The sequence below is a fragment of the Rhinolophus sinicus genome, linkage group LG04 (assembly GCF_036562045.2).
Source record: "Rhinolophus sinicus isolate RSC01 linkage group LG04, ASM3656204v1, whole genome shotgun sequence".
NCBI lineage: Eukaryota > Metazoa > Chordata > Mammalia > Chiroptera > Rhinolophidae > Rhinolophus > Rhinolophus sinicus.
In genome coordinates, this window is record NC_133754.1 from 93,164,698 (window position 1) to 93,184,924 (window position 20,227).

The 20,227-nt window shown below is 39.7% G+C and overlaps 1 protein-coding gene across 4 annotated transcripts in view; it reads left to right on the forward strand.

Moving 5' to 3' along the window:
- Positions 1–20,227, forward strand: part of DCLK1 (doublecortin like kinase 1) — a 321,043-nt gene that overhangs the window by 264,117 nt on the left and 36,699 nt on the right. For all 4 annotated transcript variants that reach the window (XM_019736467.2, XM_019736468.2, XM_019736469.2 and 1 more), the window contains 3 exons: positions 5,456–5,513; positions 6,023–6,142; positions 10,173–10,319. In XM_019736467.2, the coding sequence (XP_019592026.1) occupies positions 5,456–5,513; positions 6,023–6,142; positions 10,173–10,319 (325 nt within the window). The remainder of the gene's footprint in view (positions 1–5,455; positions 5,514–6,022; positions 6,143–10,172; positions 10,320–20,227) is intronic.

A 20,227-nucleotide genomic window follows, 5' to 3' on the forward strand; every position in this document is an offset into this window, starting at 1 on the left:
TTTCCATTTTATACAAAGAAAACCTGGAGAAGTTAAACACCCAATGTCACTCAGCTAGTAAGTACTTAGCAAGGCATAGTTCCAAGCCCAGCTCCAAACCCCATGTTTTTTACCACTCCACTCCACTCCACTGCACTGCCTCCATCAAGGAGTCTCCCACAAGAATATGGCTTAGCTGAGCCAAAGTCACACACCCTACATTTGTCCCTCTGCAAAGAAGACAGAAATTAAATTGGGAAAGCCATTCCCTAAGATAATGGATGGAAGTGTGTGTGTGTGTGTGTGTGTGTGTGTGTGTGTGTGTGTGTGTGTGTTTATATAATTTTATATTTCATGTATACTTTTACTGATTGTAAATCTGACCGATAGTAACTTTTATTTCCACTGTCGCAGAAAATCCCATTTTCAGCAGATTGCCATACCCTTCCACTGTGGGGTATCTGGTTATTTGCCAGTGTTCACCATCTGTTGAGTCTGGCGTAGTGGCCATGTGCTGTTTGTCCTAGCTAGTTCACGGATCAGGATGGCATCTTAGTTCAACAGCGCTGGTCTTCCTGCAATAGGAATTTCTCATTTCTCCATCCAGAATTAAGTTCTTTCTCTCTAGTTTGGATTGTGTTTATTTTGCATGAGTTCACCTCTTGGGCCTCACTCTATGAAGCTTCAGAGTCTAAACACCAGATTGCTCCAAAAATTGTTAGTATTCCTTCCCCGCTGAACGAGGACATATGGCATGTGCCCTCTCTCCCCAGAGGTATCATGAAACATTCTTTTAATATTTTCCAGAGGCCCAAGAAAATAAAAGCGACCTAAGAATGTTGTGAATGGCACACATTGCTGGCGGGTACATTCTGCCATATTTTGAAGGATGAATATGTATTAACAAGAGCAAGTCTGTCCCTCCTCTGTTAATAATATGCTGTTACAGGGAAGATTTTTACTACAACAATGGATATAATAACAGTGTTGCCCTGGCCCTTCTTTCCATGGTCCCATGCCAGCATAGCCTTTGACAGTGGCTGCCAGGTCCACTTAGATTGCTGCCTGTCCTCCAGTAGCAGTTTCTCCAAGTGGCCTCAGGAGTCGCCAGGACATGCTAACAGAAGGTGGCGAATGGAGTCGGGCTCTATTTTGAAGCTGTTTTCTGGAAGCCCCAGAGAAAAGTCAAAGAGCTGAAAGGCACTAACAAGAGGTCAGAGCATGGGTTGAGGGCTGGAGGTGAGGTGGCCTTATGTCTGGCTTTCCTGGCCCTGAGTGGACTAATTACCACAGGAGCCAAGAGTACGAGTGACGCAGTCAGGGGTAGTGACAGTGTCTCCTGTGGCTCTTGGCCCTCCCCACACCTGTGCTGTTTGCATTTTTCAGTGTTGTAGGCATTAGAACTATACTAAAATTCTAGCTGCTCATGATTCCCTCTCATCCCTCCTCTGCCTGGAAACCTGAAGGACGGCACAACAAAACTGCTGGCTCTAGCAAAGGTCATAGGCAGCCCCACACGAAAGAGCTGAGACGTCAGTGTCACCAAAATGGGTTTCATCCACCTAGAAAAGTCTTTCGATTCTCAAGGACCTCAAGAACTACATACCTATAGTTTGAAGGCATTTCCTTCTGAAGTGGGGTTGGGAGGATGAGTCACTGTGAAGAAGCTTAGATAGCCCTCTGCTAGCTGATAATGTTCTCCCTTCTGTCCTTCCCGAGGATGCTCTGGCACCTGATAGCCTAGGGCCCATGTTCAAATTCAAAATAAAACCCCACCCCGGGATGTAGGCAAGACACTTTCGGGAGCCTCAGTTCTCTGTTCTCCGTAGTTACCCCCTTACGTGGGAAGCTGCCTTGTAGCTTTATTCTGATTACCTCGGCAACAAAGTGTGCTATTTCCTAGCCTTCTTGACTAAGGGGTCTTCCTGTCGCTGTCCTCCCTGCCACCATCCTCTGGAGTCTCCACAACTCGACTCACATATTTGAAGCCCCTGTTAGTTTAGGCTTGTGCTGGGCACCTCCAGGGCTACAGGACACAGCCCCTCTCCAGGAGGTCCTGCCTGTGGACAAGGGATTGCCATGAAATTCAGGAAATGCTATGGTGGAGGAATAATTAAGAAGCTGCTCTTCCTTTTCCATACAATCTTTTTAAAAACGTTTAAAATACAGCACACAATAACAAAAAGTAACCTAGTCCAGAGCAGGCCCATCTCTGTCAGCCCATTCCCCTTTCCATAACCATTTGCTGCCGGGGGGGCGGGGATAGCGAAAGGTGGGAGAGAGTACTGATGGGTTTGAGAATCACTAAGTTCAATAAGGCAGCTTTCTTCAAACCATTTTCAGGACAAACATTAAAAATTAGATTTGTAAAATTTGTGAACTTCAAGTTTGTAAAATTTGGAAACTTCTCTCTAGTAGATTGGGCTCTGACGTTGGGTCAAACTAAATAGAAAGGGGACCTTACAAATTGAGTTCCCACAGAACAGAAGGAAACAAAAGTTTGTTCTGTGGCGGCTGCTGCTTTTGCTGTGGCATTCGAGGGTTCCGTAATTCTATAAAAGGTCAAGCATATAATCTCAGGGACAGGCAAGCACATGGCCTCTATTTTCACCAGCAACCCAGGTGCCTAGAATTCTTCTCAATACACTAAACTGTAGACTCCTTGGGGACAAAGACCAGGTCTCATTCACCGCTGTGGCCACCAGAGCACCATGCTTGTAACTGCTTGCTGAATAATTACATGGCCACAGCGGTCCTCGGAGTTTAGGGTGTGTAGGAAGGCAAATATTTAAGGTTTTATTTCTTGTCAAGTGTTTTCACTTACCAACTTAAAGCAAGCAGTTAAATTTTTATTCTATGGTACATATTTAATCCTAACACCTGGTTTTAGGCTCATTTTCCAGACTTAACTACTTTCCTATAAACATGTACTTCCAGTAATAAGGATTTTATTGTGACTTTATAGTTCTGCCCTCAAGGAATCAAGAAAGAAAATTTGCAGTGTTAATTTTGGTGGTCTCCTACGGGACTCATTGTCTGATATAAAATATGGGTAAATCTAATTGAGTGTTTAATCCTATTGTGTACGATTCTGTGCAGTGAACCCACAAAGTCCTTTTTCCTATTAAGCCCCAGGGCCACTGCAGTGCTGGCTTACATTTCTCCCCACAGCTGTAGGCTCGGGACAAAACCCGGGTGCTGAGCACCCTGGGAGCCAGTACACCCACTTGCTCTCTTAGAAGCCTGCTCCTTGTCTGTCTGGTTGTAGAGGAGGTTCAGCCTTCCTGAGTCCCACACCAGCCCTTTGCTTTGAGCACTTTAATGTTCCTCATTCCAGGGAAATGAAGGATTAAATGGCAAACATGGAGAGTCATAAAGCTGAGAAATCTCCCTCTCCTCACCAGCACCTTCCCGTCCGTGCGCCCCTTTGTGAAGGCACCAAATGGAAGCGTCCGCTCCATCCTCCCTCTCTGGCTCTTCCTGGGACTGCTGCTGGCTTGTCCCACAGCAGTCAGTCCAGTTGTCCGGACTCGCCTGCCATCAACTGAAGCCTTTAAACCAGATAGGAAATTGCTCATGGATTCTAATCTCAGATTTGCTTTGCCATATTTTTTTAGTGATTCATGTAAAGCAGAATTCAGAAATACTTCAGCTTTTAGTTTTCCTCTTGATTGAGGATTCTCAAATTTGCAAACAAGTCTTCATAAGTCTCTTAAGAGGAAGCTACTTAAAGGGCCCTGTGATTCTTCTGTGACGGGGGAATCCCTTTGTATGTGAGTCAACACTTTCGCACTTATCTGTTTGCCTATACATTTTAAATTTCCAATGAGAAGGCTTTCGTTTTCCCTTTTACTGCGGTGTTTTTTCTCCACCTCTGCTCCCACGGCCTTGCTGATGGCCTGGTGTTGATGTGGAGGACATTGAGCCCCAAGCCCTGCATTAAGCCAGCTCCCTCCACGGTCTCTTGCCCAGCCATGGGCCTGAAGAATCAACAAAGACTGAATCAACAAAGGGTATCCTTGGGCTTCTTAGTCCATTTCTGCATGAAACTGGAACAATTTGGGTTCATCTGGACACCCACATCTCTGCAGGAGAGCCACCCTGAGACAGAGGGGTTTACCTTCTCCCATCTATAGGAGAAAGCCCTCTAGTGGAGAAAATAGGCTTCAAAGTGATTATTTAATTCTGGTTTTATCCATCAGATGTAATTACAACCATTTGGTCAAAGTTTACTGTTTTCCGAAAGCTGGCACCATGCAGGGGTTTGGAAGTGTCGTGGGAGAAGCATTTTTAGAAGCATACGACAGGATTGGTTTCTAAAATGCCCCTGAAACACATTCTTAATATCTGGCCTCTTAATCTGTTTATAGGCAAACACTCTCTTGCTCCAACCCTATAACTAGGAAACCCCCCTTTGATTCTCTGTTCTGGAGATTTTAAAACCATGATTTTAAAAATTTTGTTCTTTATCAATCTCAGTTTCATTGTATTCATTTACATCTCTAAAATTGGTTTTTATCTATAGGAAAAGGCTAGGCTGTCTTGGTTTCCCACCAAAAATGAAATGGCATTGCTTGTGAAGTAGCGGTTTACTATGACTATTAAGTATACATTGTGTTCTTTGACAACAAATGTGTGGTGTTTGGTACTACGGTATCTTAGACTGCCTAACACACGTTAGGAAGCTATACAGGCAGCAGAATGACAAAACCCTCCCTCCACACACCCATCACAGAGCAGGACTGGTGTTGGTCGGACTGTATGTGAAGGAAGCAGAGAGAGACCTCAAGAACTCAGAGTCCTGATTTTAACACTGTCATGTGGCTTTGGGAAAGTGAGTTGAGCTTAATTGTCAGCTCCATTTAATTTCTGTGAAATGATACAGACATTAAAGGTACAAGAACTCGCAGAAAGCTCAGATAATGGTTGTATCCCTTTCTACACCTTGAATATATTATCTGTGAGTTCTCCAGGAGACCACTTAGGCTTGCCAACTGACCCCAAGTCTAAAAGAGTGTGAACTGCTTCTGTCGAGCTTTCGGTGTGACCAGCGAACCATTCAGGAAACTGTTACAGCCACACTTCATGGATAGAGACCCTCAAGAGAAACTGGGAAGAGGAAGGGCAGAAACTCACATCTGTTCTATGTCCTGATCATATCACCTCAGAAGGCAGGGCAGGGCGCCTGGCAGGAGGAGTTACACGTGGCACTAAAAATGGTCGTGGTTTTGTTACAAGTATGGCCACGTGAGCAGCTCATGATGTTTCTGTGCTGACATATTTGTTATCCTTACACTTGCTCAACCCCGAAAAGTTGATGTATTTCTTCTAGAAAAGGAAAAGAGAGTCAGTCATTCACGAAATATTTATACCATGATGCAAGATCTATAAGATAAGAAATTAATCCTTAACAAGATGATTCAGTAGAACTGAAATTAAGTTTACGTTTTTTTTAAAAAAATCTTTCTCTTTGCAGGTCGACTGCCAGGGAGTATGCCCTGAAAATTATCAAGAAAAGTAAATGTCGAGGCAAAGTATGTATAAGGTTTATTCTTAATGAAAACACAGTATTTGGGGGGGTAAAAACACAGAGATCTGCTCCCAAATACACATAAGTTCACCCCAATTGTTGTATTTTGATGGAATAGAATGTTATATTCTAGTTAGGATATGCCATTATTCTATACATAGTCCTAGAATAAAAGGTAGCTGGAATGATTGGATATTGTTTCTGTTTCTCATCTTTGTTTGCTAGTTTATTTATATTCTTCCATTACTTTTGTGATCTGAGTTCATTCCATCCTTCTACGTGAACTTATTACAATTTATAGTGATAGATTCTAGACTTACAAGCATCATCTAAAGACCTTCAACACCTTTTGGCAATTCTAGGCTATCTGAATATCAGAATCTAAGATACATTAATATATTTTACCAAAATACTTGCCCCTTGATCTTTACATAGTATAGTTTTACTCGTTTGAGATAGCTCCTCCTATTTCTGGATGTGTATGTTAATTAAGGTCACTTCTCCATTGGACAGGAGCACATGATCCAGAACGAGGTGTCTATCTTAAGGAGAGTGAAGCACCCCAATATCGTCCTTCTGATTGAAGAGATGGATGTGCCAACTGAACTGTATCTGGTCATGGAATTGGTAAAGGTGCGTATTTTGGAAAAAGAAATAAACCTGTACAAGGCAGCACACGCTTCTCTATAATACAACTCTTTATTTTCTCCCACCAATATCCAGTCTCTCGGTTCCATGCATTGGCATCATGGTTAAGAGTAGTAATACTAAAATTATACCACAAGAGTTCAAGTCCCAACTTTGACCTAAATAGCTCCCTGATCTCAGGTATCTCTTGCTCTGCCTCAGTTCTGTCATCTGTAAGATGAGAATAATAATAGTACCCACCTAGGAGTGTCATTGTGGGGATAAGAGGGAAGGCTTGCACCAGTTTGTGTGACACAGAAAGTACTAGATCCCAATGCAATCGTTGTTATTATAGTAGTAGAAATTGTTCACTTTTCCATGAACTACATCCAAAGGTATCACTCATGCCTATAAAAACAAGCTTTAAGCTTTTAGTCACCAATTGAATAGAAAAATAGCACAGTTCTAACATTAATGTGAATAGTCTACCATCTTGCAGTGAATGCTGCCATCTCATCGTGTCACATGAAATTACATTTTTATTCTATTAAAGTCATAGAATATAAAAATGGCCAAATGTTTATTATAGTTGCATGTAGGTGAAAGACGACTTGCCTGTTCCCTCTACTTTCATATTTGAAATTTTCAGAAATTAGAAGTTTTAAAACATTGAATGTTTAATTTTCATGAAGTTATGTTTTTTCTAGCCTTTTGTATTGTGTCAATCTAACTGATGGTGTAAGTAATTTCCACTTTAGTTGTGAAGTGTCGTAAATTAGTTGCACCATCTTGTGCATCAACTGTGTGCACCATGAGTGAGAGCCTTGACTCTGACACCAAGCTGCCTGCAGGAATCAGCATTGTGGCATTTGGGGTTTCCTCTGGCAAAGATTTAAGACAAAGAAAGCATTTAATAAATTAATCTATTACTAATCTGTGCCAAAAAAATGTATACAATGGACATTTTGGTCCATGTTGCTCAAGCAGTAGTTCTCCATAATCAGAAGTGTCTGGACGCTGATGGTAACCACTTTGAGCACCTCTTGTAATTGCAGAAGTCACACGTGACTTGTATTCATCTTTTGTTATCGGTATATATTGAGTATTACAATTTTAATAGTTTTTTCTTTTCTTAAAATGTTTATACATTTTTTTGGCACTCTCCATTTATAGATAAATGTTCATTCTAGGATCTTTAAACTTCCATTATTCAGAGTCGCTTTACTTGAGATATGTTGATATTTTTTTGATTTAGTGGTTATTTATATTTATAGGTGAAACCTATTTTTTTCTATTTCAGGTTAGGATTTGATTTTTTTTTTTTTTTTCAGAAAGGTTGTGTGTAGTAACACAAGGTTATTGTCACATTTGAATCTAAAGGTGATAAAAATGTAAAATGGGTATTCCAACAAGGAAAGGTTGATTTCATTTAGTTAGAAGATTTTTGTATTGGCACTTTATTACCAGATAAAGTTTGGTAACTACCAACATTATAAGTTACGCTTTCTCAAGCGCCAAGGGTGTTGTTTTTATAATGACATTAATTTCAAGACCAAAAACTTCAAAACATTCCTGTTTCCCCCCTGTGTGCTGTTAAAAATTGATTAGCTCCCTGTCATTGGCTGACTTTTGGAGAACTAAGACTAAATTAAATCTTTGACTAATTAAAATTTGACTAATCAAAATTAGATTTAATCAAGTTAAATCTAAGACTAACAATCATCTTTGAAGATGAGAAATCTTGAGGCAAAGCCTCAAGAGTTAAGAACACATTTTGTGGGAAAGCTTAGTCTGATAGTCAGTCATACACTTAGCCTAGGAACTATTGCTATGTGTAATTAGGATGTCCTCATGTCACTTAACAGACTTCATGAATTTTCTCTAGGGGATCAAGATAGCCTAACAGGGCCAGAAAGTGTCTAGCTCAGCATTGGGACTCCTCAATTGTGCCCCTAGACCGTATTCTTAAATTTAGCCTAACTGAGAACTGCTGTGAGGCCAGGTCTGAAGGGAAGGCCAATCCCAGCCTTGCCCTGAAAGTTTCCCATAGTGTTCCCCCCGAAAAATTTCACTGGGGCCATGCTTCTTAAACCCTAAGGGCCCAGTAGTGTGCCTGAAGATATAGGATAAACAAGTATTTCCTTCATTCCAGAAAACAGAGAAGCAACAATTATTAAAAGTGAATTTCCATAATTCTTAAGAAGAGGACTTTAGACTTTTGCTTACAGAAATTTACACAGAGAAAGGCAGGCCCTCTGACGAGGCCCTAAGAGATCAACAGGAGTTAGAACAAGGAAGGGAAGTAGAGGGGACATTCCAGGAAAGGGGCTCTAATAAGGAAAGATTAAGAGTGCAGAGTGATTTAGTCTTATTTGGTGACCAGGGAAGAAATATCCTACCTGGAGCATGAAGGTCTAGGTAGTGGCAAGAGATGACATTAATCAAGTTAGAAGGAAGGTTAGGGGCAGCACGTGGAGAACCATGAGAAAAGAAGGCTGATTTCTTGAAGAGAGAAAGAAAATCTGTATGAACATGTCGTGTGGGAAGGTGATAGACAGTGCAGAGGAAGCTTTGGATACAGAGCCTGCGGAAGGAAGCTGTGCAGGTTGTCAGGTCACGTGACAACAATCCAGGGATGAAGGGATGGGAACTGTCACTTAGAAGGTGGAGTGGGGTTGCCCAGAAGGATGTGATGAGGCATGCCTTAAAGAAAGGACTAGTTGGATTTGTTGACTGTTTTGTTGAAGTCTAAGAGAAAATGAGATTACAGGATACCTGGAGCCTAGATAAGTACGTATTGGACAAGGGTGTGGTCTTTGCAGGGCCACCATCTACAGCCCCCCACAGATCCTTCTGCATCGGGGTGCTGTTCACGGAGACCACAGTGAAAATCCCGCCCCCTCGAGTGGCACAGAAAAAACCCGCCAACCTGCTTATAACAGCTTTGCTTTTTAAGAGAAACAGGAAATTGAGAAAGTGTACATTCTGGGGGGAAAAGTACGTATTTCAGCAGTTTGGGAATTGCAGAGACTGACTGGACAGTGGGAGCAGCCTCCCAAGTGGAGATTGTACAGAGGAGTCCAGGCCACACAGTGAGATTTGAAAACTGTCAGCCTACAATTCGCTGTATTCTGCTTTTGCTATTTGAAAAGAAAAATTAAGTCCCAACCACACTAGTAACAGATGAACACGATTGGCTACTGTGTTTGGTTGTTGGGTGAATCGCATGCAAGAATGATGCACACAGTGCTAGTAAATCAGACCCAAGGTCTCTGATCAGGTTCAAATAAATGGAACGAAAACTGGAGCCTAAAATCATTGTTTGGCCAAATAACAATAAGTTAGCAAGGAACAAGGGAAACAGACGTTCAGATGAATAATGGTTATAGAAAACCGTCTTTGAAATTTCTCCTCCCTCCTCCCTCCCTCCCTCTCTTTCTCTCTCATCTTTGGAATGACAGTTTTTGATTCTTTTCTCTGTTCCTTACAAAGAAACACACTATTGAAAAAGAAAACACAAAACCCACTCCTAGAGAGCTAAATCCAGAGACTGAAGGGAAGTGTGTGTGTGTGTGTGTGTGTGTGTGTGAGAGAGAGAGAGAGAGAGAGAGAGAGAGAATTTCAAAGGGCAGAAGAACATTTTGTTAAGGGTGTGGTTTGCGGTATTACCTGTTTCTCATTTTAGGAGGTTATAAATTTGAACTTGTGCTGGGAGTTGGTATGTGGCATGTAGCACATGCCACCAGGACACCCAGGTGTCACAAGACCCCTCCTGTCAGGCTGGAGCCTGTGGAAAAGGCTGCCAGTCTGATAAAGAATCCTTACCCTGCTTTTTTCTTTGAGCTCTGGAGGAAATGGCTTTTGCCGTGGAGGGAGAAGTCACCAGAAGGTGTCTGGGCCTTGGCGAGGGAAGTGGCAGGGAACCCAGAGATCCTGTGTGCATTCTTCATTTCCTTTCTAGCCTGTCAGTCCCTCTCCAGGCAGCCCCATTGGACCATCTGTTAATATGCTGCTCTGCCTGCTGGTCTCTTCTCAGGGGGGAGACCTCTTTGATGCCATTACTTCCACTAACAAATACACTGAGCGAGACGCCAGTGGGATGCTGTACAACCTGGCCAGTGCCATCAAATACCTGCATAGCCTGAACATCGTCCACCGTGACATCAAGCCAGAGAACCTGCTGGTAAGAGGAACTCCAACTTCAGGGCATCTTGAGTTCCAAGCACTTATGAGTGAATATGAATATTTCTCTCTCTCTCTCTCTCTTTTTTTCTTTTCTTTTCTATTTGCTTTCCTTTCTTAAAAAAAAAAAAAAAAAAAAGAAAAGAAAAAGAAAAATACCCTGAAGGCTAGTTTCCAGCTGGCCTTCAGTAACTAGCTGAAATTGAGGCTTTTAAGTTGACCTATAAGGATTAATGTGCCAGAGGAGCAAGGGGCTTATTAGCAAGTACAAACCTGAAGGTGGGGGACAAGGGCTGAGGGCTGGGATCTACTCAGGAATCCAGGGCTGCAGTTAACACCACCAGCTAGGCCAAGACAGTCATGAGGAGCATTTGCAGGTGTATTATCTACAGCACCTTTAGCTTAGAAAGTTTTACTTGAATAAAAAAGGAAGCCCTTTGACATTTTCTGTTAGTCTCCCAAATTGACATCCCAATAATATGATTTAAAAGCTAAGAATAAATCATAATGAGTTTTAAAGACACAAGCCCCTCAGCATAAAAGTAATCATGATGAAAACTGATTCTAAAAATCAGAGCATTTTTACCCTCCTCCAACTATTTGATTTGCTTTTTTTTTTTTTTTTTTTCATGAACTCCCCCTTTCTGAGAGTTTTCCATGCAAGCAAATGAGCATCCTTTCCAAGTCCATTGTTAAGGGCAAATATTGGAAAAAATTGAGGAGACAGAGACTGAGCACGGGGGAGCTATCCCTGGTGAATATGGGAGTAACATAAATTTTGCTGGCTATTCATGTTAGAATTTTAATGAAATCTACTCAATTCCAACCTCCCTGTCCCCAAGATGGTAGTTCTTCTACTTCCATTACCCATTCCTGAGTGTTATGTATTATATGCGACTATTAGTTTGTCCGTCTCTTCAGAAATCTGGAAATTGAGGATTCTCTTTCTAAAGCAATGCATCTCCAAGGGTGGTCCAGAGACCCCCTGCATCAGAATTACTCCCAGATGCCTGTTAAAAATGCAAATTTCTGAGCTTCCCCACAGCCTTACCAAATCAGAATCTGGTGACTGGTGACAGGCTGCACATGTGCATTGCAACAGGCTGTCTCACATGATCCGATGAACACTCAAGTTTAGAAGCAGATGAGCAGCACAGCCCCTGCTATGCAATACAGGCTGATAAGATCTGCTGTTGTGGAGAACCACCTATGTGTGCACCCTGAGCTGAGGGTTGTACACTCATTACCTCATTGAATTCTCGCAAGAACCATATGAGGGTAAGTTCTATTAGTGTTCCATTTCACGGATAAGGAAACTGAGTGCCTAGGAGTTCAAAGACCTGCCCACGGCCAGCACAATTCATAAGTGGAAGAGTCAAGATTTAGCCTAGCTCTGCCCCACTCCAAAGGCCAAGCTGTAAGCACCAGACTACACAAACTTAGGAATTAGGGAGAGTGGTTTATGGGATGCTTGCTGTGTGCTAGGTACTGTGCCAGGGAACAGAGATATATGCCTTCAAGTAGGAAAAATAGGTTTTCAAGAAATAAATACACAAGCAATTAGCTAATTGCAATTATGGTAGTAATCTTGTAGCTACTGGCTAATGAAGGCAACTGAGGTCAAATGATGGAGTTCTGACTTAATTGCACCTCAAATTCCACATATCTGCAGTAGCCTAAACATTCTCTTCTGCATAGCTGCCTCCGTAAGCTGCAGCAATTTTCTCGTCTGCATTCATTATTCCTGAATTACGTGGGATTGTCTCATGGGAACAGACTTACACTGGGCCTTTGTTTAAAAACTTCTCTAAGCTCCGAAAAGTCAGTGATTAGAAATTAAAGTTTCATTTCCCTTCCCCCTTTTTGCAGTTCGGTTTTCCTCCTCACCAGAGTGTTATCTATTTCTGTAAATGCTATACATGATTACATAGCTCTGTACTTTTACTAAAATTACAATTTGCAGGATACATTTTAAGTGCTCATTTGGACATATTTTAAATTACTCAAAAAGAAACAGTTCTCTCCTTTTTCCTTTCTTTTCTAATTTAAGAATGTGAATATATACATCTACACATACATCATCATCATCATCATCATCATCATAGTCATTCATAATATAGTTTTAAAATATAAATATGAAAAAGCCAAGTAATTCTGCTTCTCCAGAACAGTAATTTCTTACTATAGGAGAGTGTTAAGGGTTGGTCAGTTTTGCAGGGATAAATCTATTATGGATAAAATAAGTAGAAATATAGAATAAGTTTAACAAAATTAGGGGGACATCACTAATTGCACTCAAGACCTCTGTTAATTTCACATTTTGGTGACCTTTATGTGGGAAAAAAGCAAACCATCATGGGAACCACGCACACATTCACATACTCAGGATTTATAGTCAGATGGACAAAAGTTCAAAACCAAGTGTTTCACTTTTCCGCTGGCTACTCTTATGACCTTGAACAAGCTACTTAACCCCTTTGAGCCACATTTAAGGGGATTTTATGAAGACGAAGAGATAACACATACCTATTAATTCCCTTCCTTTTTATCCCCCTTTTATTTTTAATAATAATTAAACTATCCCTAAAAATAAAACTGTTTAACAATAAAACTGTATACTGTAAAAATCATCTTTCATCTTTTTTTCACATTGCTTTTAAAATTTTACTACTTATCCATGTATGGATTTGCCATATCCTGGAGAAATGTAGAGCTGTAGATTATTTTTGAAAAATGCTATAATAAATTTAATGTAAAGATTTTACATCTATTTTCTCACTACAGAGAAACTTATCAAATAAATAAAAAGGCCACACTGCACACTTTGCATTGCTGTTTTATTACGAGGCTTCAAAAAAAAAAAAAAAAAAAAACCTTTAAAATTTTTAGACTACTAAGAAGATTTTTGCTAATTGTTTGTTATAACTAGCAAAGTATTGTTTATAAAGGTTAATTCAGCTCTAGATTTCCTTTTATATAGTATCATTGTATATATAGAACTTATAGAATTTTTTATTGTTAATTCTTATGGAACAATATAAAAATGTTGTAGCTTGGCCTAAAGGATCTATATTGATCATATGAATGATTTATTCAAGTCTAAGTATTTGGTCAGATCAATAAGAAAATGTGATTTGACTTGCGGTCATGTTTCCTGACACATTTTAGGTGGAAATTAGGAACTGACACAATATTAATATCTTTTACAATTTTATTATTGTATCATTACAAAGGGATTTTTTTTTACACAAGTTAATTATGCTAATAATTTTATGTGGTTCATTTTGCTTTTTATGTGGTTCATCAGGCCTGATGCTTAATAATCATCCATATGAGTGACAGGTGGATGAGATGAGATGAAAGAGTGAATGAGTGATGTTTCTTCACAGAATAGAGGATGGACCCAACATGACATGTCTAAGTCATTTCTCAACTCATGTTACATTGAGGACTCCACATTGGCCTCAGTCTAAAATTCCTTGAATGGGGAGAGAAAATGCAATGCTCCCCAGCTGCACTTATGCATGGGAACATTGTGTGTGTGTGTGTGTGTGTGTGTACGCCCATGATAGTTTGTGACTAAAAGGAACCTTTTGCTTTTTTCAAAACAACAAAACAGAAACAAAAAACAGTATAAGACAAACGGCCTTCAATTTACATGAGTCACCACTAGATGGCAAGCTTGTAGCCTTGGCAGCAAAAATCATCAGTAGCTGCCTGTATTTCTTCCTGGACGCCAGGAGGGTCTTTTTAAAATGTATACACGAATACCACCTCCTTAGGAAAATTAAAGTCTTCCCTGGCAAAAATACAACTATATCACTAGTTGCTCTTAGATTCCAGATATAAACACATTAATTTTCTTGCAATATAAAATTTTATATCAGAAACCATATTTCTCTTGGTCAGAAATTTCCTTTTAACAATTCTATGCCTGCTCCTAGCTGCACATAAAAATAGCATGTGTAGCTCATGACCCTCATTGTCACTAAATGGATTGTATTCTGTTTTCCCCAAGTGATGACCGTAGTTGTGCTCCAGCTTTTCTTAGTTTCCAGTTCAAGCCAACACTGAACTCACAAAATTTCCTTCTGCCTTAATCCCACCCCAGAATCCCAAAATAAATCCATCTGATGATAGGATCGCCAACTACACAGGTACACGTAGCAAAGACAACAGATAGAGTGCCTATAGGTCATACTCAAAAACATAGTGGAGTAGATTTGTAGTCAGTCCGCTATACTATGAACTGGAGCCACCAGAGTGTTGATTAATGGATTGGGGAATATCCAGAGGAAGGGCGCGATGGATCTCACAGGAGTCGGTCACTAGCTGTGCCCTAATCAACATTTCCAGTGAGCTGAAGTGAAGGTGTGTTCTATCAAATGACACAGTGAAGACCCAAAAATATCTTTAGCTCTCTGAAGGTCCCAAATCAGTAAGATGAAATTCAACAAGAGAGCAGTACAAACCCCTGTGGACTAAGTGACTTAGGGGTAGTTGTTTTATTGATCCTTGCAGAAAAGTAGTAATGGGGAAAACTTGGCCTGGCCAGGTCAAAGGTTAGTAGTTGAATATAAATTCAGTGTGTGTCTCCGTGTGACATGACTACTAAAACTACTGTTGTGCCTTTAGATTCTTTCACCAAAAGAGTGATGCCTCCAGGGGATCCCACTCCCTGCTCACACCACCTTACCCCTATTGTGAGGGACCTGAACACATCATTCAGGGGCCTGGAGTTTAGCCCAGGGAAGGGGTGGAGAAAGTGGAGCATGGCGGCACTCATTAAATACATGAAAGGCTGCTCAGTGGAAGATGGGAAAACTTTCCTGTGCTGCATTTGAGAGCCCTGACCTCAAACTAAAGAGAAGACATTAGTGGGCAATGGATTTGAAGTTGACCTAAGAAAAACTTTCCAAGGATTACACCTGTTTGAAAATCAAGTGGCTTTTATTATAGGTAGCTTGTAGTCGTTTGTAATATCCAAGCAGAAACTGAATGATTCTTTTTCACAGGTGTTTAGAAAAAAATAATAAATTCTGCTATCTGCATTTGGTTAAAAGTTGAGGGGATATAGAAGGAAAGCAATGTTTCCCCCAAAATTATTTGGTACAATAATGTGCCAGTTACTCTACTCAACATTTACCGAGGGCCCTTCTCTGAGGCCCTGTAACTCCATCAGGGAGAAGAAGACAGGAAGACCACCCTTGGTTCTGCATCTGCCTGCTCTACTCACCATTTCTCCTATCATTAAGGACTTCACTTCATTTTAAAATGGCATGGCTTTATTGGACTAGTAAAGATTAATAATAATAATAATATACAGTTTGGCAAAGTTATGAGGATACCAAGCATCTCTTATGTACCTTGATAAGACTTTCTGAAAAATAATTTGGTGATATATAACCAAAGCCTTAAATAATGTATGTACTGTGACTACGTAATTCTACTCCTAGAAATGTAACATAAAAAAAAAAAGAAAAATCACATATTTATCTCAGTGATTTTTAGTATGGAAAAATATATAGAAACAACTTATATCAGGGCACTGATCAGTTAAATAAAGACATGATGGGGGACAAGAGTACATACTGGTTCGAATCATGGACTTAGATATACCTGAGCTAAAGTCCTGGCTTTGCCCCTTGTTATCTAACACTGGCAAGTTACTTAACATCTCTGAGCCTCAAATTGCTCATCTCCAAAATATCAGCAAGGTTACTTAATGGGATTGTTGTGAGGACCAGTATGAAGTTCTCAACAGGATGGCCGGTATATTCCGTGTACTCAATAATGGAAGAGGGAGTAGTTGTTGGGGTTATTATTATAGTGCATCTATGCAATGGAATATCCAGCAGCCACTAAAAATCATGATGTAGATATATGCTTATTCACTTGGGAAAACTTCAGGATTTATTGTCCACTGGAATAAAGAAAAGCAGGAAAGAAAGAGAGCGAAGGAAAGCTCTGGAAGTCCATACTCCAAAATGGTAACAAACGATTATTTCTAGGTGTCAAAGATATGAGTGATTTTACTTCCTTTCTTCTATAATGCTCTGTCTTTTCCAATTTTCCTCCAATGACATAATGGATATTGCTTATGTGACAAAAATGTAGTACAATTTTTAAAAATTGCAATGACATTGACTTCCCACAGTTTTAACAAAATCCTAGGATATACAATTGCTAACAGAATCTGGAATGTGCATGTTTTTATGCATCTCACTGCAGCTGCATAGAACTCCTTTTTAGATAGTTTCATGACTATTTTAAAGTGAGGATGAGAATCGGGTTTCCTAGAGTTTCCATTCACTTCTCTGTCTTCCCAGATATCCCTAGTGTAATACTTTGAAAAACTGTTTTATTTTTCCCCCTAATATTGTTACCCTTCTTCTGACTTACTTCTTTCTGACTTCTATAAAACTTTAATCATTTTCATTATTGCATTTAACTTTTGATTTCATAAAGATTTTATATGTGGGTATTTAATGGTTTTCTTGTGGTTTTTTTATTTTTTTAAATATATTTTCCCAGGAGGTTTAACTCCAAAGTATGTGGGACATAAAGTACATTTTGCAAAATAATTCTCTGCATAAATGTTGTTATATTTCACTTCTTAAAGATTAAAGATTTAAATTTAATCCATTTTCCTTAGAAAGGATCATAAAGACCATACACTGTGGCCAGAAGAAAATCAATGTCTTTTTAAAAGGGTACCATATTTGTTAAAAAGTAAATTGACTTTTTTTCATGGCTTTGTCGATTTCATGCCACTTTTGTTCAATTCTTTAAATAATTTTTAGTGCTTACTGAGCTCCGCTGTGAAAAATATTTCAGTGGTTACTAATGATTCATTAGCCAGCGTTTCAACAGGTTTATCCTTGAATTCACAGCAACATTGAGAAATATGTTTGTTCCAGCACATCTGTTACATTAGTCAGCTTTTAGTTTGCTATTATGGGAATTTTGGAAACCATTTGACTGGGTTCATGTTATCTGTGAATTTTCATATTATTTTATGGCCACCGGCTGCATTTTATTACTTATATTAACTCTTTTATTTTTTCAAATAACTTTTCCAAACGGTGTCAGTTTCTAATCCATGGGAAATCAGACATATGCCCAAATATCTACTGTTCAGCAAGTTACAGCTACTGCGAAACTCCAATAAATGAAAAGAAAACAAAAAAAACCTCTTATTTAAAAAAGAAAAATCTTGTGTAAAATACCAGTGTGCCAAAAACCTAATACCTGACCTTTCATTATATCTATTCTTGGTAGGACATGCCTTCAGCTTTTAATTGGAACCTTTTTCATAATTGTTGCCATTTAACACATTTAGTCTGTCAAATCATGGGATGTCTTTATAGCCATATAATAAACCCTAGAGAACAACTTCTCTGACTGTAGCCATCTGCAATGATCACAAGAGTAGCTTACAAAATACTGACAGTCTTTATGGTAATAGGATGCATATGGCAGCCTACAATTATGTGTAGCTGCATTCAATTAGTGTTGTACAATTACACAGTTTTATTGCTTAGTTAAAACAGTGAAAGCACTACATACTGGGTAATTTGCACTAATCCCCGTCTCTTTAATGGCCCCTCGGTGTATAAAATGTAGGGGAACATCTATAGTATTTAAAGGGCCTAGGATGAACACTAAATTATATCCCATGTTGTGAGTACTCTTTGATTGACAATTAATGTACTCCCACCTCACGTGCGGGTCATGTTTTATGAAGGCTTTAAAATACAGTTACAGCAAAAAGTTCTTATACCAGAACCCCACTTGCTGGAATAGGCTGTCTAAGCCTATACTTGCAGCCTGTTAGTGTCCTTTCTGGAAGATGGTCAGGATGAGGAGACATACAGAGGAACAAAATCAGAAGAGATTCAGAGAGTGGTATAAGCCAAGGACTCAGCATTTTAAACGTGAACTTGTTAGAAGCTTTTCTGATTCCTAACCTTTTAATTAAAAATTTAGCTCAAAGTGATTTTATAGCTACCATGTGGGAAAATACTTTCTGGAGATGATTTTGTGATTGTGTGTGTGTGTGTGTGTGTGTGTGTGTGTGCATGTTTGTAACAGATGTATTTAGCAATCTGTGATTTTAACAGAGCTTAATTACATTTTTAAATGGCCTCACTCATGCCCCTCTGTAACTGGCTGGGAGGAGATAAGAGTGAGCATAGGTACGCGTGCTGAGCCCCAGTTGTTAGCTGGGCTCATTATACCACTTAGAGAGGCACTCTCCCATTGGAGGAGAAGAAATCTGAAATATATTCTTCCGCATCCTTCTCCCAAAGTGTTGACAGAGAAAAACCCAAAGCAACCTTTTGCCTGCCCTGCCTGACAGTAAGTAGGTTAAGCAGAATTCCAAACCAAAGGCCTGGGCATTTATTCACCTGCAAAAATAGCTTTGCTGAAGCATTTCTTATATACCTGTGTCTACGAATGTTTTCAATTATATGGATTAGGCCATTGTCTCTAAGCTCTTATTGTCTCTCATAAGCATCACTGTAATTTCTTTATATACATGAAAATTCTATGCGGTTTCCACAGCAAAAAACAAACAAACAACAACAACGAAAAAACAGGATGGGGGGCATTGGAGACGTGATTGAAGGGAGAAAAAAATAACATCGAAATGATAGATTCTAGGTATATTATTTAAATGGAGTTGGTTTATTTAAGGAGTATTGCTACTTGAAGGTAATCCTCATTTTCTTTATTTTAGGTAGGTTTTTTTTAATGCTTTTTTTCTTATTGAAACCTTGAACTTTATTGCTCAAGTATATTAAATATAATTGACATATATGTGAAATAGAATTCCTACCAGAACGTACATGTTAAAAAATAAAACCTTTGCTACGTGTAAGAGGATTACATGGTCATATTCACAACAAAAATGTGACTTATGACTGGATCTGCCAACATCTGCTTTTTTCCGACTTTTGCATAAAGTTGGGTGATTTACACATAGTACATTTAGAAAAAACACACAAAATTCTTGTATAAATGGAGTTGTGAAAATTGAAATCTTCGCAGTCTCACAAAACAGGCCCCATGAATCTTGGGACCTAACCAGACATCGAAGTAAGAGATTACTTTGCATTTTAGAAAGGTTATCGGTAACAAAATGAAATTGAGGAAGAAAACAATTCGGCTCTGTCTCGGAAATAAACTAGATGATCTACTAGATGTTTCCATCTCAGATTTCTTTTTGTGAAAAACATTTGCTTGTCCTTTGGATGACCAGGATGGCTGACATGCTAAGACTGCACCTTAGGGATTTCTTTTGCCTGAGAACATTTAGGCTGCGGATGATGCTGTACTTCGCAGCCCTGATACCATAAAGTCTGACACCTTAAACTTATTTGTGCTGACCAGGGCTGAACAGCGGCGTCATTATAGTGGGGAAGATGGTGTCCAGGCCAGATGACACCTTGGCAAAACCACATCTGTGAGGAACACATGGCCATCTTTACCCTAACAACCCAAATGCAGGTGGCCTCACAAGCCTCTACACACCTGCCCGGGGACAGCCCAAACTTGACTGTGGTCAAGTCCTAAGGGAGAGAACTCCATGTTCTGAGCGTGGAGAAAATGTAAAAGAATATTTTCTGCCCAGAAAAGACAGTCTTATCAGAGAGGAGGATCTGACTGGCTGCCTCTTAGATTCAAATGATCCCAAACAGTTAGATCCAAATGTTCATCGCTGAGACTGCAGCTTAGCTGGCCAAACATCAGCACTTCATGCTGCAGTGAAGTGAGTTCATCTACTTTTTCCAAAGGAAGGCACACATATGTGAGTGGTGGTGCGCTCTGATGTGTGGAGATGTGCCTTTCTGTGGAGGAGGTTCAAACTGCTCTCGCAAGTGCAAATGATCATAGAGCGATGAA